Source organism: Lutra lutra, chromosome 8 (assembly GCF_902655055.1).
Source record: "Lutra lutra chromosome 8, mLutLut1.2, whole genome shotgun sequence".
NCBI classification, from domain to species: Eukaryota; Metazoa; Chordata; class Mammalia; order Carnivora; family Mustelidae; genus Lutra; species Lutra lutra.
The window spans coordinates 17,630,618-17,656,085 of NC_062285.1; the positions used below are offsets into that span (position 1 = coordinate 17,630,618).

The 25,468-nt window shown below is 36.8% G+C and overlaps 1 protein-coding gene across 4 annotated transcripts in view; it reads right to left on the reverse strand.

Annotated features, from left to right (window-relative positions):
- SPAG6 (sperm associated antigen 6) overlaps positions 1-25,468 on the reverse strand; it is a 62,914-nt gene that overhangs the window by 31,037 nt on the left and 6,409 nt on the right. For 2 of the 4 annotated variants that reach the window (XM_047742947.1, XM_047742945.1), the window contains exons 3-4: positions 14,863-15,029; positions 11,235-11,418 (exon numbers count right to left, since the gene is read on the reverse strand). In XM_047742947.1, coding sequence (XP_047598903.1) covers positions 11,235-11,418; positions 14,863-15,029 — 351 coding nt within the window. Of the gene's footprint in view, positions 1-11,234; positions 11,419-14,862; positions 15,030-19,428; positions 19,481-22,526; positions 22,653-25,468 lie in introns of those variants that run through there. The other 2 variants (XM_047742944.1, XM_047742946.1) reach the window with 2 other exon arrangements.

The following is a 25,468-nucleotide window of genomic DNA, read 5'->3' on the forward strand; positions in this document are numbered from 1 at the left end:
TTCAAAGTGGAAGAAATCCATCCTGTTTTTAGTCTAACCCAGCAAACCTACTGCTTAGTTATCTACTGCTGTGTAACAAATTACACCAACTTAGCTGCTTCAAACAGGAAACATTTACTATGTTGGGTTTCTGTAGGTCAGGAATCCAGGAGCAGCTCAGCTGGGTGGTTCAGGCTGGGGCCTTGCACTGGGCTGCAGTTGGGATGGGATGTCCATTAGGGCTGCAGTTATCTAGGGCTCCAGTGGGTCTAGAGGATCTGCTTCTAAGCACACTGACAGGAATGTTGGAAGAAGCCTTCATCAGACCTCCCCATTTCTGGAGCCCTCCCATAGGTTCCTTATGATGAGGCTTCCCCCAGAGTGAGGGACAGGCATCCAAAAGACAGAACCCAAGACAAAGCCTGCAGCCTTTCATAATCTAACCTCAGAAATCACATACCATCCCTTCTGCTATGTCTCACTGAGAAAATATAGGAGGAGGCTACACAAGGATGTGACTAGGAGGAGGTGGGCATCATTGGAAGTTGGGAGGCCATCACAGAGACTGGCTTTATTCTTCACCAACACATCTGAGAGAGGCAACATCCCTCTGTAGGTAACAAGTCCTCTATAATTGTTTTTTTAAAGATTTTATTTATTTGACAGAGAGAGAGAGAGAGAGATCACAAGTAGGCAGAGAGGCAGGCAGAGAGAGAGGGAGAAGCAGGCTCCCTGCCAAGCAGAAAGCCTGATGCGGGGCTCGATCTCAGGACCCTGAGATCATGACCTGAGCCGAAGGCAGAGGCTTAACCCACTGAGCCACCCAGGCGCCCCAACAAGTCTTCTATAATTCTGAGCTGAGAGACAGACCTCTCCAGTTGCAGGGTGAGAAAAGGGTGGGAAGAGAATTTGCATAGTATAATGAAAAAGTCTACTATATTTTTATTTATTTCCCCCACTCCACAGATGTCATTTTTCCTGCTCTCGTTATCTCCACACTACATCCCTCCAGTCCTCAGAGCCATCGGTCTAACTTGTACACGTGGGTTGAGAGTTTGAGCGATGAAGGGTTAACATCCATATGTATGCTTTGAAGGTTAAATAATTCTGACTCCTTTAAAAAGTCAAGTGAGTCAAGTAAGCCATTGATCTGGAGTTAATGGTGCCCTAGTAAGAAATTACAATCAGCTGGGATGGACGGCTCACTTACAGGGCTCAAATATAAAAAGCAGCTTCAAAATATGGTTAAGGAGAAGTAGTGGAGACAAGAGAAAGAGAAATGTGGGAAATCAGAGACTTGGGGATGGCTTTGGAAGCTAATAGGTAACATAAGATCTAGAGCAATTTTTAAAACACCCAAATTTTGGCAATTTTTTGTTTTCAACTTATAATGACTTCACAGCTAAGACTAAACTGAATATTAGGAGGCAAAAGCTATGAAGAGGGTTCGTGGCGCTCTATCCACAAAGAGACTGATGATTAACTACTGGGAATCAGATCTTTTACAAAATTTACTTTTTGTACCTAGAAATGTTTTCATTTTGTTTTCCAGTTGCTAGATGAGCATATAATACTGCAGCCACAGCTGCAGCTTCACTCTGCCTACAGTTTTGCGTGCTGCTTCAAAAAGAGTAAACTGAAGCAGAAAGGGTGCCTTTTATGATTGCGACATCCCTGGCACACTTTCTTTGCTCCAGCCCAGTTTTAAGTCCCTGCCTTCGAGCTGCTCAGGCAAAGGCAGCAGGAGAAGGCTGGACAGTCAAGGGCGGCTGGGGCTCTGCTGAACTCTCTTCAGGAACACACCACAAGAGGAAACAGAAAAGGGAGACAAATGAAACACCAGATGATTATTAGAAAGTTTGCCAGGTTCTTTTATAAAAGTGACCCCTAGTCAAGGTTCCCTCTGAGTGGTTCCTAGAAGCTTCCCACAGGTTTCCACTGCCCACATTTATTCCTGAGGATGAATTCAGCTCAACATTTTAATAATTGCATAATATCCCACTGAGTAAATATATGCCATAATTTACTGAACCATTCCCCTGCTTTAGAACATTTAATTGTTTTGTTTGATTATGGTTTGGGCCATTATGAAGTACAGTGTAGTGAACCTCTTTGTGCATTAAGATTATGTATCAGTCATCTATTGCTGTGTAACAAATGATCCAACTCAGCAGCTTCAAACTTGGGGAGCTCCAGTTTCTTACTGGTTGTTGGAACCTCAGCTCCTCACCACGTGGGCCTTTCCCTAGGTTGTCTAACTATCCTTGTGTCATAGCAGCTGGATTTCCCCAGAACAGGTAATGAGAGACAGCAAAGGGAGAACAGCCCTGGGACAGATACTTCAATCTATTTATCTGGTCACCTATCCTCAGAAGTAACCTGCCATCACTGCTGCCATATTCTAGAGGCCACATAGACCAATCCTGGCATGATGTTGGAGGGGCCCATACAAGGGTGTGAATATGAGGACACAAGGAACTCTGTGGGGCATCTTGGAGGCTGACTGCCACTGGGTAAGCTAGAACTCCACTGGTTACACAAACACACATGCATGTGTGTATCTACTTATGATAGTGGCTCAGAGCTACAATTACTAAGGGGGAGAGTGTTGACACTTTTTAAGTTCTTGCTATTTTTAGGTTAAACCACATGAAACTGCTATTTTTGTTAAATCAAAACCAACTGAATATAGGTGATTGCATGTAAGTCAACCTAATGTACACCAACCTAATACGGACTACAGAATTGGTTATTTTATAAGTAGATGTCTCTACCATCATGCCTCATCATGTGTGAGTCTGGCAGTCTGGTCACTTTACATAGAAAGTGCATGTTAGTCCTTACATAGAGTAAGAGATTGCTCAAAGTTGAATCACCACTTACTTCTCCCCAAATGGTATTTTTAGTTCCAAATTCCTTAACTTACTGCATACTACAGTTTAGTTACACTGATTAATAAACATGAATATTATGAATGACTTTTTAAGATCACAGTATTACCACTATATCGCCTTTTAACAAATAAACACAAAGCACTGGCATGCTAATTCTAATAGCTACAATTAAAAAGCAAAAATAGGAGAAATAAATTTTAATAAATACACTATTTAAAACAGTATATCCAAAAGATTATAATTTCAACATGCAATCAATATTCAAAAAGTTTAATGAGATATTTCACATTCTTTTTTTCATATCAATTCTTGGAAATCTAGTGTGTGTTTTGCACTTATGGTACATCTCAGTTTGGCTGCTAAATCTTCACTGGAAATACTCAATCCGTATTTAGATTTCAAAAAGTCTACAGCTGAGAAAGTAGATTCACACTCAGGTTGCTTTGATCACACCTTAAAAATCTCCAGTAATTGCACTAGTTTATCAATTTTTAAATTTATATTAGAAGTAGATAACAACTTAGTTCCTCAGATCCCCTCGTCCCCATTCAAGTATGTGACAGTAACATGTGACTAGTGCATGACCATATTGGTAAAGTTGTAGCTTAAAACCAAAGGAGATACAGAGAAATGGCTAGTAATAGAATTATTGTACAAGTAGTTAAATAACTTCAGTTAATACCTTTTCAAGGTCAGAGGTCCTTTCTTGAGCAAAACACTTTGATGCAATTAACTTACACTACATTTTTAGAGCAAGTGAGTTCATCTACAGTCACAGATGAGAGCAAAGTAGGCCAAAAGTTAACTGCAAAATCAGCCAGATAACATGGTAATCAAGCAATAACTATTTTCCCTGTTGACAATGGATTTTAAGATTTATGATAAGATAATAAGATGATGAACATGGCTTACTTCAAAGTACAATCCTTTTTTTTTTTTTTTAAGGTGGCAGGGAGGGGCAGAGAGAGAGTCTCAAGCAGACTCCCTGCTGAGCACAGAGCCAGACATGGGGCTCGACCTCACCACCCCTCATAACCTGAGTAGAAACCAAGAAACCAAGAGGGGAAGTCTCAACGGACCTCACCACCAAGGCACCCTCAAAGATTCTAATGCTAACAAAGTCCTAAGCTTTTAAGAAGGAAATTCTCTTGTCCATGGATGTTTGTGAAATGCTTAATTGCAGTACTTCTGAATTTCAGTCAACTACGCTAAGACTAATGCAATTCTAGAAATTCAAATGTAAATAAAGAGCCCCCCCCAACATCTAAAAGGTGTTTTAGAAGGTTTTATACTCTAGTGATTGGAAAATAAACCAAATTCAAATCCCCAAAATGTGTTATGATCCACTGTTCAAACCTGATTTATTTCCGAACCAGTGGGATAAAAATACCCTTCTCTGGATCTACTCAGCACACCATTTCATGACATTTCTTGTGCAGATACTTGCACCAGACAAAAACAAAGCCTCAGGCTAAAAGAATATTAGGTGGCATCAGGTAGACAAAGTATTTTAGTGAGTAGAGGGCTTTCCTTTCTCCTATAACTGCACTATCAATGTCATTTCTTTTTATTTCTATGCCCAAAGTCTGTCCAGCAGTTACCTGGAGGTAACTAGGTTCTTAAGAATAATATAAAGATTTCCCTTCCCGTGATGGTACAAAAAGCATCACTCGTAATTCATTTTTCACTTGGTTCAACTTAGAATCACCCAGTATACTATATATGTACTCTTAAGACAGCATAGTATTTCTGTCTAATGTGCCCAGCTGTGCAGATGACGTTTATGCACCTATCAATTTTTCTCTTAGACTGTAAAATCCTAGAGATAAGATATTAGTCAAATTATTTTACTTTGAAGACACGGTAACACACACATAAGTGTCTCAGATACTTTTTGATGATGATGATGATGATGATGACGAAAAAGAAATTATTCTCTGGCCTCATACATAAAGTTAATAGTCTTGGTGATTTGGGAATTTGAGATTACAAGATTATATGGTATTGTTCTATATTCTGAATTCTAAAAGAACATGCACAAAAATAACCTCAGAAGATTTTATCAACCAAGAATTTATAACTTTAAAAATCACAATAAATAAAAATACAGAAGAACTGACAACATATTTTTTCTTCTACTAGCGCACATACACCCTAAAAATGACTAACAAATGAGGTAACTATGGAGTAGTTATAATTAAAGTGTTACTTTGTTTAACACACTTGGTCTCCATGCTGAAAGAAAACAGATGAAACATTTATTTCACTTCACCTTTTTTTACCAACATTTAAATAAGTAGAAGATTTATTTGTGGAAATCAATGTTAGGATCAAAAGAGGTATAACATGTAATACATACAATCCCATATATCTCATTTGCCTCTATGCTTATGTGTTCCTCAACCCCTCCAAGATAAAAGGAGGTGTAAAAACAAAAAGTCAGCAAAAAATCAACATTATTATCTACAGGCATCAGTAAAGACAGTTGTCTGCAGGGCTTTTAAAATAATTTTTAATTACCAGGCTGTAGTCCCCTTCACCCCTTCATTCCCACAACACAAGGTCCCTTGTTATCTCAGATATTTGTCATGAATATGTGGATTTTTCAAAAGTTAGTTACTGCTTCTTAAGCCTGTTCCACATGATTTAGCCTATTGGTATTTATAGATGGGTGACATGAGAAGAATATTCGTAAAAATTCTGAATTTTAAAATGCTCTTTTCTTTTTATCATGTCATCATTCTATATAAGACATAAAAGAACCAGGCTGGCCAGCTCAATCTGGATTCTTTCTTTATATTATCTGTTTAGCAAACAGAATATAATCTACTAAATGTTTCTGTAGTGTCCAAACCAGCCAATTCCTGTCAGCACTGCTCATCTTGGCACTCTCATCTCCTGACTGCCATTGAGCTGGGATGGAAATCTCTCATTTGATTTAGTCCTGTGGACATCAATCAAGTCTACAGGAGAAAGGATAGTCACACATGTGGAAACCAGCCATCAGGGATTAAAAACAGAGGTATCTGGCAAGACTTTCAGATACAACAAGGAGCTTAAAATGAAGAATGATGGGCTCTCATACACTTTACTTTCTCACACTATAAAAAGGAAGAATCTCTGAAAGATTTTGAGTAATTGCCAAGCAGTTACACTATAAATCGTTGCCTGGCCAGAATAAATCTTTCCCCTCTCTACTTCAGTTCCCTCATCTATATAATATGACAATTATATTAATGATTAAAATGTTTTAGAACACCTAACCAAATGTACTGTATTCCTCTTTGCCAGGCTTGAGAACAAAGTTTACTCTGAGACAGCAAAAGTTTCTAAGAGATGGCATATCCAGCCAAAGCCCCCACAAGAAACACTTAAAACTTATTTTTGAGCCCTAATGTGGAAAATTATTCCCACAAAACCCTGGTACGGCTCCTCCTTCTTCATCCCTCCAGCCAGGCTACTGCTCTCACCTTAGTCACAAGTCCTACTCTCACTGTGGCCACACCCCCGCTACAAGGTCATTGGAGAGGCTGCTGTACTCCACACAGTGTGGAACCAAGAGAAAGGCTGCCAATGGGGAGCAGGGCCTGGAGAGGGCCAAGTGCCTCTCTGGGCTCCTCCACATGGAAACGCTGCACCTGCAGAGACCCATGGTTCCTTCTTCCTCGCCCCTCACACTTCCAGTCCACACAGGCTCTGTGCCTCATCCCTTGTATCTCCAAAAGCAAGAATAATCCTCAGAAACAATGAGAGAGGGTGACATTGGTGAGGTAAATATGTTAACAGAATAATGCTGAGGAGTAGGAGAACCCAGCAAGAAGGAAGAACCAGTAGAAGTCACCTCAGCTTTTATTTAAAAAGCCAGAGGAAATATAAAGAAATACCTTATTTACCTTCAAAGTAAGAAGTACTACATCAAGAATATTCAGTGACTGGTGATTCAACCATAGAAATTTAATGACACGATTTATACGGAGTTTAAAAAGAAAAGAAACCTCACACAATTTTGGGTTGTTAATCCCTAGTTCCCTTTGATTATATAAAATGCTTTAAAATCTACACATAGAAGTAACTTTCAGAAATTGAATTGTTCAAATAAAAACAAGACAGATGGTGCCTATTGATTTTTCTCTTCTACTAATTGCACACTTACTTTATTTTTGTTTCCTAGACACAAAACCTTTTCCTTCTATTGCCCTTAAAGGTATACTTTATTTCTTTTGCATTTCCATTTAAGGTCTCTATTTCTTGAACTGCCTAATAAAACATTCTTTTAATACTAAGAACAAAACACTGAATGAATGTCCTCCCATTAATCTAACATATTGTATCTTTAGGAAATCATTGAAAGAGAAATCGGGTTATTTAGAGGTAAACCTTCTATTCTCACTGATTCAGGATGTGAACGATGATTTCTTTTATTGCCTACTGGGCATCAATTCCCTTTCCTTCAAAGAAATCTATGCAGTAATCTCTTCTGGGAGCTTCTGGGTCCCAGATCCCTAACTACTGTGAAATATTGAAATTACAGTGGGAATTCCATGTGAGAGCCAGATTATAGCAAGAAATTGGAATGAAATCCTTAACATGGATCCTATTTATGAACTATAATCATTTAGCCTCAGACTCAACAAAAGGGAGATTTAGAAAGGTTATCTATAGACACCTGCCTGAGAGTATATCTGTACGGAAGTCCCTCAAAACTCCTTTGCAGCACCTTTTGAAATACTCATGTTATAATCTGTTTGCAATAAAGTCCTCTGACCAAAAGTAACAACAACAACAACAACAAAAACCCAAAACTAAATATGACAACCAGCTTCCTGTGAAACCAGCTTCTGATTTAAAACACTGCCTTAGAGACGTCTGGGTGGATCAGTTGGTTAAGCAACCAACTCTTGATTTGGGCTCAGGTCATAATCTTGGGGTCATGGAAGCAAGCCCCCTGTTGGCTCCACGCTCAGTGGGGAGTCTGCTTGAGATTCTCTCTCTCTCTGCCCCTTCCTCCCCCATCCTCTCTCTCTTTAACAAATAAATGAATCTCAAAAAGGAAAAAACTGCCTTAGTTTCCTCTATCAACATATATTAAACAATAGTCCTAAGGTGATCCTATTTGTAAAACCAAAATCCAGATATTAAGGAAATCATTTTAATATACTAATTCAGAATCAATCTAAGCATGACAATAGTTTTCTTTCTCCATTTATTTTTGTACCATTTTCTTTCATACTCTATGGGTAGTTATAATCAAAATGAGATAATATATCGGAAGCATACTGCACAGAGCCAGGCACACAGTAAGCACTCCATGAGTGGTAGCTATTGTTTTACATATACACACGTACACTGAAAAATCTGGAAAGCAAAGAAAATATATCCTTAATTCTATCACCCTAGTAACACAAACATATATTTCTTTGTAATTGATGTTCACACATATTTTACATTATTATCTTGCAATATATAATTTTATCTCTTTTTTTACATTACAATCATGTTTCCATATTACCATGTAGGATTCATAATTATCTTTTTAATTTGCCAAGTGAAATTCCATTAAGTAAAAACCACCATAATTTAACCACTAAAGTCCTGCCAAATATTTGAGGGTTTTTGATATTACAAATAATACTATAATAACATTTGCATGAATATAAGTTTCTCATTCTGTGGGATTCTTCCCTTAGAATGAATTCCCAAAGTGGGCTTTTTAGAGTAACCATGAACTCTTTCATGACTTAGATTAGTTATGCCAAACTGCTTTCCACAAGTTTAAACAATTGTAGTGCCTCCACCAATGGCCATAAACATCACGTCTTCTCTAACCTTCAGTATTAATACTAATATTTTATATTTATTGAATATTTACCATATACCAAGTACTGGTCTAAGTGCTCGGCATATATTATCTCATTGAGCTCACAACAGATTTCTGAAACACCCACTTTTGGGTACCATCTTTTGCAGATGAGGAAGTCAATGTTCAGGAAGTTTAAAAGCCAGGTCCAAGGTTATACAGAAACTAAGTGGTAGAAGTTGGACTCAAACTCAGATTCTGTCTAATGCCACAGTGCTCTTAATCATTTGGCTATATTTCAGCTTTACTCTTTTTTCACTTTTAATAAAAATAAAGATATTTTTATTAAAAAATAATAAGTGGGGAAAGACATCTTCACTGATGTTTTAATATGCAGTTGATTACTAGCGAAGTTGATCATTTTTACGTATGTTTTAAAATTGTATTTTCTTGTTGTATTATTTGTTCATATTGTTTAGCAACTTCTGTAAAGTGGTGGGGGCAATTTTGTTCCCTCTATATTCTTTACCAATCAGGTGTGTCAGCATGAACTTCACATAAGAGGTCCATGTCCTTCTTGATGACTTCATTGAGCTGTCAGTTTATAAGCGGAAGTACTCCTCTTTCTCCTCCCTTTTGCCCAATATGGGATCAATACAAATATATTCTATAAGGTTATCATGTCCATATCTCTTCATTATTATTCATTATTCATTATTCATTCATGTGCTAAGTCTCCTGCCTGGTTTAGAACACCCCTATCATGAAAACCGATTTACCAACATCTTTGAGAATTCATCAATATCTCACTCTCCTTACTCCCCACTACCTGTCTCTTTCTATCTTCAAATTTCTTTTCTAATAACTAGGATAAGGACTGAAATGTGTAGTGTTTTTTTTTTCTTTTCAAATTTTTATTCTAATTTTTAGTTAACATATAGTGTAATATTGGTTTCAGGAGTAGAATTTAGTGATTCATCACTTACATGTAACACCCAGTGCTCATCACAAGTGCCCTCCTTAATATCTACCGTCCATTTAGCCCATCACCCACCCACCTCCCCTCCAGCAACCCTCAGTTGTTCTCTATAGTTTAGAGACGCTTATGGTTTGCTTCCTTCTCTCTTTTTCTTCCCTTCCCCTATGTTTATGTTTTGTTTCTTAAATTCCACATATGAGTGAAATCATATGGTATTTTTCTTTCTCTGACTGACTTATTTTGCTTACCATAATACTCTCTAGCTCCATCCACATCACTGCAAATGGCAAAATTTCTTTTTTTTTTTTTAAGATTTTATTTATTTATTTGACAGACAGAGATCACAAGTAGGCAGAGAGGCAGGCAGAGAAAGAGGAGGAAGCAGGCTCCCTGCTGAGCAGAGAGCCCGATACAGGGCTTGATCCCAGGGACCTGGGATCATGACCTGAGCTGAAGGCAAAGGCTTAACCCACTGAGCCACCCAGGCACCACCCCCCTTTTTCTTAAGAGAAAATGGCAAAATTTCATTCTTCATTTCTTTTGATGGCCAAGTAACATTCCATTCCATTATATATGTACACGTAAGATATATATATATATATATATATATATATATATGAAGATTTGTATTAATTTTATTTATTTATAGATTTTATTTAAATTCAAGTTAGTTAACATATAGTGTATTATTAGTTTCAGGGGTAGAATTAGTGGTTCATCACTTGTATATAACCCCTAGTGCTCATTACATTAAGTGCCCTCCTTAATGCCCACTACCCAATTACCCCCCTTTGTTCACCCATCTCCCTCCAGCAATATACCAAATCTTCTTTATGCATTCACCAGTTGATGGATATTTGGGTTCTTTCCATAATTTGACTATTGTTAATCATGCTGCTATAAACACCAAGGTATGTGTGCCCCTTCAAATCAGTATTTTTGTATCCCATGGGTAAATACTTAGTGCAATTGCTAGATCATAGGGTAGTTCTATTTTTAACTTCTTTAGGAAACTCCATACTGTTTTCCAGAGTGACTGAACTAGTGTGCATTCCCACCAACACTGTTGGAGAAAGAGGGTTCCCCTTTCTCCACATCCTCATCAACATCTGTTGTTTCCTATGTTGTTAATTTTAGCGTTCTGACGGTGTGAGGTGGTATCTCATTGTGGTTTTGATTGGTATTTTCCTGATGATGAGTGATGGTGAGCATCCTTTCATGTGTCTGTTAGCCATCTGGATGTCTTCTTCGGAAAAATGTCTATTCATGTCTTCTGCCCACTTCTTAACTGGATAATTTGTTTTTTGGGGTGTTAAGTTTGATAAGTTCTTTATAGATTTTGGATATTAACCCTTAATCAGATATGTCATTTGCATATATCTTCTTCCAAGACTGAAATGTGTAGGTTTTTGTTTCCAAAAACAAAAGTTATTTGTGATCCAAATAACTTGGCCATCATTCAAAACTTATCTCACATAATGTAAGGAAACATCATTAAAACTGCATCCATAGTTCACTAAGGAAAACCAGATTTACCTAATAAATCTAAATTTTAATAATCCTGTTTTCAGATATGCTCCATTACCTGCATTGTGTCTTGCAATATATCCAAGTGCCCAAGCTGCAGCCTCCTTGACTCCAGGGTCAAAATCTTCCAAGCATATCACCAGCGTATCCAGTGCTCCGCAATCAACTATGGCCTGAGCTAGTTGAGGAGAATGTTTACCAACTGCTCGTAACACAAAGGCAGCTGCTTTCTTGTAAAAACGCTACAATGATAAAATAGATAAAACTCAGAGTTAGGCAGTTATAAAACCAAAAGTTAAAGTATACCAAGACCAACATAAAAATGACATTAATATAAATAAAGCTCAACAGGTTTTAAATCCAAAGGATGAAAAACACCCTGCAAAATCATTTTTTGATGTTTCCCTACTGCTTTTGTTCAGTAACTAAACTGAAATAATATAAGTCTCAAATGACATTTCAAATGTTCTATTCTGAAACATTCATTTGGAAATTGTATGAAATGAATTATAAACATTATATTTCCTACCAATTCATAAAATAGTGAAATTTTCTGTATCTGTATCACACTGAAAAGTATTTGTTTGACCCATGGGAACTCTTAGATTGTTAGCATGTGCAACAAAACTTTCCACTGACAAATTCATTTCCGTTACTTGCCCTCAGTCTCTAAGCATGTAGGCCTTTCATGACCTCAACTAATCTTTTGGTGTCCCACGTTATCCTGAAATAACAACCATGTTTCAAAATGCACTACCAATTGTTGGATAAACATAAAGGCGAAACACCCGTGATACCTTTTAAAACCTTTCCTGGTGAATAAACTAACCAAACAAGGAGACATGTTATTTATCCCTTCTCAGAAATGCTTTTTTAAAATAATAAATACAAATGACTTACTGTTAGGTGAATGTTAAGTAATGTTTCACACTTATAAAATTTTTATATGAAATTTTATCAGATTGAGAAATAATAAAACTGAAACACAAGATTAACATGTTTTTCTTCATATAACTAAAAAAAATTAAATGTATTAGGAAGTATTTGACTATAACACTCACTATTATTTCAAGATTAGTCTAATGACACAGTAACAGTCTCTGTCCCTTATTAGTAGAACCCAGATAACCCCCTATTATAGATTCCAAGCTTCTGTTTCTTTACAGTGACTACTAAGAGTGACTGCGTGACTATGGCATCTGTTTTGAAAGTATGTTATTTACTCTGGCTAAAAGATTAAGATACAACAAAGATTATAGGAGTGAGAAAAAAACATCAAGTATATTTTAACGTATTATATCTCAAAAATTGGTATATGTTAATGATATAAGAAATACTGTATGTCAATAATGATATTTTGATTTATTTCTTTAGTTTCATAAATGTTAACATATACAGATATTAAAATATTTGTTATAAAGGTTAATTTTATGTTGGTAACCAAATATCTACTAACTTACTATAAAACTGAGAGTTTTAAAGTAGCTTTGCATTATTTTCTTACAATCATGGAAAAATACTGGTGATACATTTTCTGTCATCACCTTAAGCTAAGGTGACTGTTTATATGGCAGAATTTTCAAATTCACAATTTACTGGCCATCGATAGTCACTGCTAACTACAGTGCCTATAATTCACAGCGTCTGATCTCATTTCCCCTTTCTCCAACTTTCCACTTCTCCAAATTCCTCTCTTCTCTCCCATTCCTCGCCAAAAGAATGGCCTTTTAAAAAAAAAAAGACATGCCAGGGACTTTGTACCTCATAAAGAAGAGATTAAATCCTGTGAGAAATGAGTTAAAGGACTAGTAGATGAAGGAAACAGAAGCCTGGGAATACGGACTCAAATTCTCACTTTTTCCTCACTTCTGCCCTAGCACTTTTTTGTCTCTTTACAACTAATGGACACTCATTCACATTTAGATCTATTGAGCACCTTCTTGGTGGGATACCAAAACACAGACCCTGCCCTGGAAAGAAGGAGCTAAGAGTCCAGGAAGAACAAAGTCTAACAGTATTTGACGATAGAAGGAACGAACACCTACAAGAAAAATAAAATTTCTGAGACTCCTCAGAGAGATAAGACAGTCAGTAAAGGACTCTCCAATATATAAAAATAGGACAAAATTTTTAACATTTGGGATTTTTAAAAAAATTCTGGTAAAATACATGTAACATATACTACTTTAACCATTTTAAAGTGTACAACTCAATGGCATTTAGCACATTCATGGTGTTGTGCAAACATCACCTTCCAGTTCCAGAATATTCTCATTAGCCCAACAAGAAACCTCACACATGTTAAGGAGTCACCCTTCTTTCCCCTCTCCCCCCAGCCCCTGGCAATCACTAATCCGCTTCTGTCTCTATGGATCTGCATGTTCTATATATTTCCTATAAGTGGACTCATACAACAGCAGCCTTTCTATCTGGCTTCTTTCTCTTAGTGTAATGTTTTCAAGGTTTAATCCATGTTGTAGCATGTGTCAGCACTTCATTCCTTTTTATGACTGATAATATTCCAAGATATGGATGTCCAACATTTTGTTTATCCAGTCATTCTTTTGTTATAGTGAATAATGCTGCTATAAACATTTGTGTACAAGTTTTGTTTAAACACCTGTTTTCAATTTTTTTGGGAAATCTAAGTAGGAGTTGCATTGCTGGGTCATGTGGTAGTTATATTTCACTTGACTGCCAGACTGTTTTCTACAGCAGCTGCGCCATTTTACATTCCTATCAGCAATGTGAGGGCTCCAATTTCTCCAAATCTTCACAAACACTCATTTTTTTTTCCTTTCTTTTTTTTTTTATCATGGCCATGCTAGTAGGTAAAGTAATATCTTCCTGTGGTTCTGATTTGCATTTCCTAATGACTTATGCTATTGAACATCTTTTCATCTTCATTGGCCATGTGTGTATCTTCTTTGTATGTGTATAGATGTCTCTTCAAGTCTTCTGCCCATTTTTAAGTTGGATCGTTTGTCATTTGGTTACACAAGTAGGAATTTAATCTTAAAAATATGTCAAGAAATATATATCCTTAGGTTATGATAAACTAACAGAATGGAATAAACAGACCCTATCTAAAGGAACGTCCTTAACTATTGCTAGGTGGTGCTGTACAGAAATATAGAGTAGAAACGGACAGGAAGGGGAAAAATTGGGGCACTCTTAGATGACCCTTAAAAGGACGGGCATGCTTACATACTTGTTATAAAATGCTTTATCAAACCTTCTATTACATGTATTCTCCTTCCTTTTGTATGCTTCCCTCCTCCCTCCTTGCTTCCAAACTGTCTCTTACAGTTTCCTCTAACCAGATTTCGCCTGCATATATGGATTGCTGAAAACAACTTTTTATTTGCCTAAGGCTCCATACAGCTCTCAAAGACTGATCCTACAGGTTTAAGACTCTCATAAACAGAAATACTGCTTTATACATAATCCCACTAAAAATTGTGTAATCTGTTTTCTTATATTAATGGTAATAGAAAAAAGCTGCCCATCACTTCCAAGCTAAAATATCCTAAAGGTATTATTATGTGCAGTTAGTTCAAAGACTTAAAGGTTGTATTAACATCCTGAAATTCTAATGCTTATATGCTTGCAACTGTATCCAAACTAGCAGATTTTTTAAAATCTAAAACAAAAAAATATATAATTAATTTTTTCAAAAATCTTACATTCTGTTCTGCCAATGAATAAACAAGCTGTGGAAGAATGTCACCCTTCACCACTGCTTCTGCTAGGTCATCGTTATAATTAGCCAGTCTCCCAAGAGCCAATGCAGCAGTCTGTTGAATTGTTGGGACCACATCCAGAAGAAGAGGCCGCAGCAAAGACATTACACCTGAGTGTAGTTATGAAAGAACAGAAGTCAGCAAAATTTAAATGAAGAAGCAAATATACAATTCAGCATATATGCAGATAAGAAAATTGTAGGGAAAAATCAGTAAAGACAAAAAAAAAATTATCCATTAAAAACTAGGGGTATATTCAGAATCATCTAACTAGCTAAGACAAAGAATAATACAACCTGTGATTATCAAAGCAAGAACATTGCATGACAAGAAATGCTTTGGAGTTAGGTTAGTTTAAATCCCTGATTTGGCAAATAGTCACTATGTGACCTGATAGGGCAGTCATGAGGAATGCAGAGAAAGACTGTAGAACATGTAGTTTAATGCATACCTAGCATAGGGAAAGGGGTAGAAGGAAATTGGGTATAGGTTTCCCCCAACCTTTGCGAGCCCTATCTTTCGGGCTCAGTTTGGGTCCTTTCATCTCTACGGAGTCTTCCATTTATTTTGTTCATTTTTTTCCCCCTCTGATTCCAACTGTTGGATCTTTTCTGTGATTTCAACAGGTTAAGTTCTCACATTCATGAAGGGATACAAATTTAGATTTCTGATATTATTCTAAAGAAACAAATTCTTTGGGGCACCTGGGTGTCTCAGTCATTAAGCATCTGCCTTCGCTCAGGTCATGATCCCAGGGGCCTGAGACTAAGCCCTACATCGAGCTCCCTGCTCAGTGGGAAGCCTGCCTCTCCCTCTCCCTCTCCCACTCCTACTGCTTGTGTTCCCTCTCTCGCCATGTCTCTCTCTGTCAAATAAATAAATAAAATCTTAAAAAAAAATTCTTTGAGATTAGTATTCTGTATTACTAGCTTGTATAATATTCACTCTAGGGTTGAATACAAAGTAGGTCTATCATCCTCATAGCAACAATAGTAAAAGTTAGCTTATATTTATCCAGCACTTATTATACATATATCTTGTTTTAAGGACTTATTTTCCATATTAATTCACTGAACTGTCATAAAAAACCTATGAAGTTGGCCCTATTATTATATTTTACAGATGAGGAAATGGAGGTTGAGAAAGGTTAAGAAATCATCACAGAACTAATAAAAAATGGAGCATGGTTAGAAATTCAGATATTCTTCATTAATAATTGCTAAATAAATAATACATACTGAAAGTTGAGGAGGTGGGGAAAGAGAGATAAAAAAAATTACATTTTAGTCATCTAGCTATTCCAACTCTTTACAGTACCTTTGTCTTACTATAAAATACCCAAAATAGTCAACTGCTATTTGGGCTTTAATGATGCTGTTTTAGTCTGAGGTTACAAGAAAGGTAATGACAGAGTTCAAACTGGAACAAAACATCCCTTGACTTTCTAAACTTCACTTGATTTGCAGGCGGCTATTCAACTAGATGTTATTACATCTTTTCTTTAAAAACATACCACAGTGATCTAGAAAAGCAAATATTATCAATATGCTTCTATAATGTTATATGTAGAAACATTTGAAATAGAATAAAAGGAAAACATTTATAATAACACTTAGGATCAGAACAAATTAAGATAAACAGTACTACCAATAACATAAGCAGAGAATAATGAGGCTTATCATAGATACATGTAATGACGTGACCCATGGCTTTTCACAGTTTCCAATTTCATTTAGTGATCATTCTTATGGCTAGGGTGGCTTGATGAGATCATCTTACATAAGACCACGGTTGCAAGTCTGAATCCTACTCAGGTTGGTTAACTTTGCAGGCACACAGCACTTCTACTCATGGCTAGGTCATAGCTCATGTTCAGCAAATCAACAAGTCTATACTCATAAGTGTTGCTAATATTACTAACTATGCTTTTTATAGTGATAATTTCTGAATTACCTCACAACAAAAAGTTTAAAATACAGAATAGGTATTAGAATGACTACCAAATGTTAACATGGGCTCTTTCTAGAAAGTTGGATTTAAAACAATTTGTTGATTTCTTCTTTGTAGTTGCTTTATTACTTGATTTCTTTTTTTAGTTTTTTAAATTGTGGTACACATAACAAAAACAACATTTTTAAATGTACAACTTAGGGGCGCCTGGGTGGCTCAGTGGGTTAAGCCGCTGCCTTCGGCTCAGGTCATGATCCCAGGTCCTGGGTTCAAGCCCCACATCGGGCTTTCTGCTCAGCAGGGAGCCTGCTTCCTCCTCTCTCTCTGCCTGCCTCTCTGCTTACTTGTGATTTCTCTCTGTCAAATAAATAAATAAAATCTTAAAAAAAAAAAAAATGTACAACTTAGTATAATCATCACCACTATCTAGAAACTGGACTGTTTTCCACAGAAGCTACACCATTTTACATTCTTAGCAACAAAGTACCAAGGTTCAAATTTCTCCACATCCTTACCAACACTCATTATTTTTTGTCTTTTGTTTTTGAATAATGGCCACCCTAAGAGGTATGAAGTGGTATCTCATCTTGGTTTTGATTTTCATTTCCCTAGCACTCATGTCAATGAATGTCTTTTTATGTGCTTATATTGGTCATTTGGACATGTTCTTTGTTGAAATGTCTATTCAAGTCCTCTGCTCATTTTATTTAAATTTTGATTTATTTTTTTATTTCTTTTCAGTGTTCCAGAATTCATTGTTTATGCACCACACTCCTCTGCTCATTTTTAAATTGGGTTGATTTTGGTTGTTGCTGAATATAACTTAATTTTTATAAAAAATGTGAATGATTTTAAGTGAAAATAAGTCAATCTAAAAAATAAGAGCTAAATTTGTTAACATATATTTGAATTTCATAATAAATACATTAACAAGGTCAAAAAATATAAAGTATAATAAGTATGCTTCAAATAGTTTTAAAACAATTACAATTATGGTTCATGTTATTTTTTCCTGATAATTCTGGTATTTCCTTTTTTCCCCCTCATTTGATGTGTGTGTGTGTGTGTGTGTGTGTGTGTATGAAGGCAGTGGCTTATTGTCTTTTGAAATATAATTGGAAAATCAATCTATACTGGGTTATACATCCTGGACATTTTGGATTAAATCTCAAAAACTTTGAACTTCTATGCTAAGAAGTTGAAGAATGAATTCATCTATCTAGGCCTGTAATGTTTACTTTAATTATAAGTGTTTGTTATTAGTTACAGTATTTAGCTAATATACATAAGTCTCCCAAGTTTGGAAAATTTCAACTTGCAGTTTTAGCAGTAAAATATTTTACCAACTTACAGATATTTCACCTGTCCATATATTCAAAAAAATATTTTGCTTTACATATTTTCTTCTCCATTTTTCCACTACATCTGGTCGGGAAAAATAAGATCAATAAAATGACACACAATTCCTTTCCTTCTATCCCTATATTTAATATCAAAGTTAGGCCTCTATGCAGATGCCTCTGCTCTACCATTCTTTTCCTACATTCCTTAGACAGTAGCGTATTAAGACTTTTCAAAAATTCAAAAAAAGTAAAAGCTAAAGTTTCAGTTTAAAATATCTTTGTTTGGGGGGCGCCTGGGTGGCTCAGTGGGTTAAAGTCTCTGCCTTTGGCTCAGGTCAGGATCTCGGGGTCCTGGGATAGAGCCCCACATCGGGTTCTCTGCTCAGTGGGAGCCTGCTTCCTCCTCTCTCTCTCTCTCTACCTGCCTCTCTGCTTAAAATTGTGATCTCTGTCAAATAAATACATAAAATCTTAAAAAATAAAATAAAATAAATTATCTTTGTTTGGGAGAACCTGGGTGGCTCAGTCAGTTAAGCCTCTAACTCTTGATTTTGGCTCATGTGTTATCTCAGGGTTATGAGATCCAGTCCCCTGTCAGGCTCTGTGCTCAATAGGGAGTCTGCTTCTTCCCCGCCCTCTCTCTGACCCTTCCCCTGCTTAAGCTCTCTCTCTCTCTCTCTCTAAAATAAACAAATAGGGACACCTGGGTGGCTCAGTCTGTTAAGCATCTGCCTTCAGCTCAGGTCATGGTCTCAGGGTCCTGGGATCAAGTTCCATTTCAGGCTCCTTGCTCAGCGGGGAGCCTGCTTCTACCTCCCCTCTGTCACTCCCCCTGCTTGTGCTCTCTCTCTCACACAAATTAATAACTAAAATCTTTAAAAAGAAATAAATAATAAATAAAATAAAATAAGTAAATCTTTAAAAATATATATCTTTGTTTGAATAGGTCATCTTTATTAGAGAAAATATTGCCCAAATGTCTAGCCCTTGAATTGCCTCTTAGTGCTTTATAAGTATCAATCCCCAAGGACATGTTTTTATCTCTTACACAGATTAAGCATTGGAGACCTTGTTATTCTAATTACAAGTCTATCCTAAAAATAAGAGATAATGATACAAGAGGAATGAAGGAAGGAAGGAAGGTAATACTGAGGAAGCATGGAAGGGAGAAGGCAGAGAAGAAGCATATATAACATAAAAAGAAATTTTTCCTTACCTGCTGGTCCATTAGGAATCCATGGTGATTGATCCTTGGTGAATGAATGCATGAAAATTTAGAGCCCAAGAATTACAGCACATCGAATAGTGGCTACTACAATATCTGATAAGCAAGGTCTCTAGTGACAGCTAGTAACCTCAGTGAGGTCTCTATTGAAGAAGCCACCAGGTATAAATATTAAAAATAATAATTTACATATCATACTCTCATATCTATAAAACAATTGTTTCTTCTGTAAAAACTGATCAAATGGTGTGAAAGTGTTTCTGAAACTTCGAGATAAATCTCTCTCCCCTCCAACTTTATAGCTCTGAGTTTCTTTTCTACTTTTCTTGGTCCAGTGCCAATATTGGACACATTGCTTGTAATATCTACATTTCAATCCAACAAAACAACCTTGCTGATCCTGCCCCCAGACATTCATTTGAAAAATAGATCATTGTTTATCAACTGGCAAGCAATAGCATTACACACCTGAGCAAAGGCAGTTCCTTCCCTCAAGAAACTAATAATCTAGTGGAAGAGATTGTAAAAAAGCCTCAAAATGATCACAACTCTTTAAATTCTTTTAACACAACATAGGCCTGATTACTTTGATTGTGCACACCAATTACTAACATAAATCAGGAAGGAAATATCAAACATTTCCAAGAGCAAAAAACTCCCATTCTCATATTACATGCCTATAGTTTTTTTTTTTAAGATTTTATTTATTTATTTGACACAGAGAGAGAGATCACAAGTAGGCAGAGAGGCAGGCATAGAGAGAAGGGGGGAAGCAGGCTCCCCGCTGAGCAGAGAGCCTGATGCGGGGCTCAATCCCAGGACCCTGGGATCATGACCTGAGCCGAAGGCAGAGGCTTAACCCACTGAGCCACGCAGGTGCCCCCATGTCTATAGTTTATATACATATTACCTCAATCTGCTGTGCTTTATAAAGATAGTTAACATCCCAACTTTGTTTCTTTAAAAACAGGTAGCTGCAAACTGGGCCTTTGGATCCACATAAGTCTTAGTAAAGATTTCTGCTTACTGTGAATACCTCTTCACCTTGTTTTTTTTTTGTTTTGTTTTTTGTTTTTTTTTAATTTGACAGAGAGATCACAAGCAGGCAGAGAGGCAGGCAGAGAGAGAGGAGGAAGCAGGCTCCCCGAGAGAGCAGAGAGCCCGATGCGGGGCTCGATCCCAGGACTCCGAGATCATGACCTGAGCCAAAGGCAGCGGCCTAACCCACTGAGCCACCCAGGCGCCCCTTCACCTTGTTTTTTAATCTTTAAAATTTTTATTTGTTTTATTGTAGCAAAATATACATAACAAAATTGATCATCTTAACCATTTTTAAGTGTACAATTAGGTATGCATTAAGTACAATTGTGTAAACATTCATGACTATCAATTCCAGAACTTTTCATTGTCCTCTAATAAATACTCTATAACTTCCCTTTTCCCCCTTTCTACCATGTATTTTAGAATTACTATGGACTGAATAATTATTCATCGTTCAAGAAATAGCTGTTAAGAATATACAAGGTACAGGGGCAGCTGGGTGGCTCAGTGGATTGGAGCCTCTGCATTTGGCTCGGGTCGTGATCCCAGGGTGCTGGGATCGAGCCCCGCATCAGGCTCTCTGCTCAGGAGGGAACCTGCTTCCCCCTCTCTCTCTATCTGCCTCTCTGACTGCTTGTGATCTCTGTCTGTCAAATAAATAAATAAAATCTTAAAAAAAAATACAAGGTATTGAAAACCCAATTATCCTTGACCTCAAGGAACTTATAAAGCGGTCAAGAGAAATGAATAAATGTAACACATTATGATACATGCAACTAAAGGAAAGTAGCAGGTGCTTTGCAAATATATAATGGAGCATCCAACCCAGGCCTTGACAGACACAAGGAAGGCACCCGAGGTGAAAGGGACATCTAAGTGGAGATCTGAAGGTTCTTAGGCAGATCACAGATTGTCTGCTCAAATGCCTGGAGGGAATGTAGAAGAGAAGGACTGGAGAGTTTTCCAACGGGAAGGAACTGTATAAATGAAGCTCAGAATCAAGAGAGTTTGATACATTGACAAAACTGAGAATGCAGTATGACCATAGTACAAGAGGGGAGCAGAGTCAGGAAATGCTAGGAGATTAACAGAGACAAAAGTACTGAAGAGCCCAATAAACTATCTTAAGGATTTTGAATTTAATCTGAACATTAATGTCAGTGTTTTTGTACTTTGTAAAGAAGGATCACTGATTACACTGGGAAGAAAGGGTAAAAAGAGACAACCTGGAAAGCAGGAAGACCACTTAGGAAGCTATTATACGAATGTAGGCCAGATGTGAGGATAGGCTGGAGAATACTAATGGCAAAGGGAAAGAAAAAAGTGAAAGGTCTACATATTTACAAGACAAACTGATTATTGTAAAGAAGAGGGAGGAATACGTGATACTTCCAAGTTTCTGGCTTGGACAAAAGATGCATGATTATTGCAGACTGCTGAAGAAGCCATGATAAATTCACACCAGCCTGAAATGTAAAGTGGGAGGGAGCCTGATGCAGGGCTTGATCCCAGGATTCTGGGATCATGACCTGAGCCGAAAGCAGATCCTTAACTGACCGAGACACCCAAGCACCTCCCACAGTAAGTATTTCTTAACTGATCTAACATACACCTACATGGCATTTATCATGTGCCAGGGGCTTCCCTAAGAAATTTAAAATATTAACCAATCAATCCTCATTACAATCCTACGAGGTAGATAATATTTTATAACTCTAGCATCTATGCCCTCCTGTTTCTCCTCCCCAATATCAATCACAGCCCATTTGCCAATAAAAACTAGCCTATATGTGCCATGTTTCAAATGCATAATAAAGGGTATAAGCTGTTGAATTCACTTAATTCTACCATTAACATTACTGTAGTTCTCTTCCATGATTACTGCATTAAACCAAAATTTCCTTCATTCTTCCAGTGCAATTGTCTGACTCTTGGCTAGGTCATAGCCACCACTTTCTATATGTGAGATTTCAACTAAGTATGCAGATCACAAACATTATGGCATGTTCAAGTCACATGATATTTCAGGTAAAATGATTGGAACTTACACGTTTATAATAACATGAAGAAATATAAGATGGACCTTTAAAATAGTTTTCAAAGGAACATGTAAATTCCACATGTCCAAACCTTTCTTTCCAAGCCAAGATCACTCTCATAAGCTCCAGAGCCCTACATAGACAAATTGCTCACTTTAGTCGCTGGCACATAGATATCCCAGACACTTCAACTTCAACACTATTAGAGAATGAAGTCACTATTTTCCTCTGCTTTTTGTACCTCTTCTCCATTAATGAATGGCAACCAGAAGACTGTGAGGCCCCCTGAACTCCCCTCTCACCTCACCTGCCCCACCTATTCTACTAATTCACAAATCCTACAGATCTGTTAAGCAGCATGACTGCTATAACAAATATGGGCACAGGGTCTTCCCAATCCTGTTTTAATTCCCTCCGATCAGTTCTCCACACTGCTGTGAAAATCACCTCTCAGAAACACAAAATGGATCCCTTCATTTCTCTGATGAGAGCTTTTCAATGGCTTTCTATCAATTCCAGGATAAATCCAAACTTCAGATGAGGCCCTTCAGAAGTAAGCCTGTTCTCCTCTCCAGCCATTGCCTGGCCCCTCTGTAGCCCTATTATCCCAAGAGCCTCCTGCCTTATCTAAACATTCACCTTTTCTATCAAGCACCACCTTTCCTCTTGCCTCTGTGCCTTTGCACATAATGTTCCCTCCACCTGAATATAGTTTTCTTCATCTAGCTAACTCCTACAAAATTCAGCCAGATAATAACGTCCTTCAGGAAGTCTCCCATGAAAGTACCCCTCCAAAGCTTGAGTTAGGCACCTTCATGTGTGCTCCATGCAATAGACACTTATCAAACAGTATTTATATATCGCTCCTTCAGCAAATAAGCTCCTTAAGGAAGCTTAAGAAGTCTATGCCTTCTATTTTTGCACAATCAGCATCTAAGTATCCATCTGGCCCTTGGACCCTCAATAAATGTTGAATGATAAATGAACAAATTGTGAAATTTGATGTGCAATTTTCTCTTTTTAGGAAAATTTTAGTTAAAAACAGAATGAGCTTCTGTTTGGGGTGACTTTTTAAAAGTTCTGGAATTAGTGGTGCTGGCTGCATAACATTAGGAATGTAATTAATACCACTGAATTACACACTTAAAAACGGCTAAAATGGCAAATGTTGTTAAATTTTATCACAATTTTAAGAAATTAACAATGTATTGGGGTGCCTGGCTGGCTCAGTGAAAACAGCCTGTGGCTCTTGATCTCAGGGTCATGAGTTCAAGCTCCATGGTGGGTGTAGAGTTACTTAAATTTTAAAAAAAGTATTAAAAAAGTTAACAATGTACCAAAAACCACTGAATTTTGCACTTAAATGTGTGAATTGTAGGTATGTGAATTATATCTCAATAAGGTGATTTTTTAGAAACTTTTTAAAAATAAAAAAATAACAAAATAACAATGGTTAATATACATTCATGTTTCTTTTTTTGGTATATGAGTCATTTAAACTGACCCTTTACCTCATAGTACCCCAAATAGATATAATTGTATCTTAATTGGAAGTTTTCTAGAGCACTACAAATATTGAATTAGTCCTGTGTTCTTTTGTCAATGTGACTTCTCTTTGATGATTTATACCTATAATACCCACCTGCCTGCAGAAAATTGGAATGTTCATGAATGGGATAAGTAGAGAATAAATATGGCAATTATAAAAGGATTATCTGCTCCAAGAGTTTTCATGGTTAGTATTTAAAGTAGTCACTTTTGGAAGGTAATCAAATTCTTTCTTCACATAAAATATTTTATTCATACTCTACTTACTCTAAAAATTTTTGAGATCGTTTTCTCTAAAAGATATATATACAAAGATATAACCATGTAGTAGGAGCTCCTGTGCGGCTCAGTCTGTTGAGGGTCTGCTTTAAGTTCAGGTCATGATTCCAAGATCCTGGGGTTGAGCCCCTCATCAGGCTCCCTGCTCATGGAGGCATCTGCTTCTCCCTCTCCCACTCCTCTTGCTTGTGCTCCCTCTCTTTCTCTCTGTCAAATAAATAAATAAAATCTTAAAAAAAAAAAAAGAGCCATATAGTAGAGAGATGGGAACTGATAGTTTTATCAAAAATACAGGTTAAGAATAACTGCTGTATTCTGAACTCTAAACATATCACTGAGTTTCTTGGAAGCAAAAGTAAAAAGGGAACCACTTTGTGAAATAAAGTAGGGACAAATTTTTTCCTAAAATTTCATATGTAGGCCTAGCCTGACACATAATAATAAAAATTGGTTGACTAAAAGAGTGTATCTTTATATAAAAAAAACATTTAACATCAAAATGGACATCAATGATAGATTTAAAGAGCTACAGGGAAATTTATGTATTTTTTAAGCCTTCAAAAAAGGGCATATTATTATATTAATTCTACAAAGACAATTCTATAGAAAACTAATGTAAGCTAGTCTATATATATTACTTACTAGTGATTCTAATGACACGGGAATAGAATATACAGAAAAGCGGATAAAAATAATTTTCTTTGAAGACAGATGCACACATACATACACCACAAATATCACTTCTTTTTACCTAGACTTATAACAAAACTTGAATAAAAAATAACTTTAAAACTGAGCCACCCTTATGACAAAAAGCATGGAGTATATGGCAAAACCAGTATGTCACTTTGAAAATTAGGGAAGTCTGACATATTCAGAAGGGCCATCCCACCCACTACAAGGCAAGACCAAATTTTTTCTCAAGGGTGGTGCTGGACTTCCTGCTAGGGCCAGTACATCTACTCAATAGAAATCCCAAAGTTCAGATCTCAATGAACATGGAATAAAAGTCCTTCACACAAAGCATGATTAAGTAAAAAACAAAGGGACATATTATATAAAATCAACCAACAAATATCCAGGTCCTCTCTCTTCATTGGGCTTTACCCGCCATGTTCTCGGAA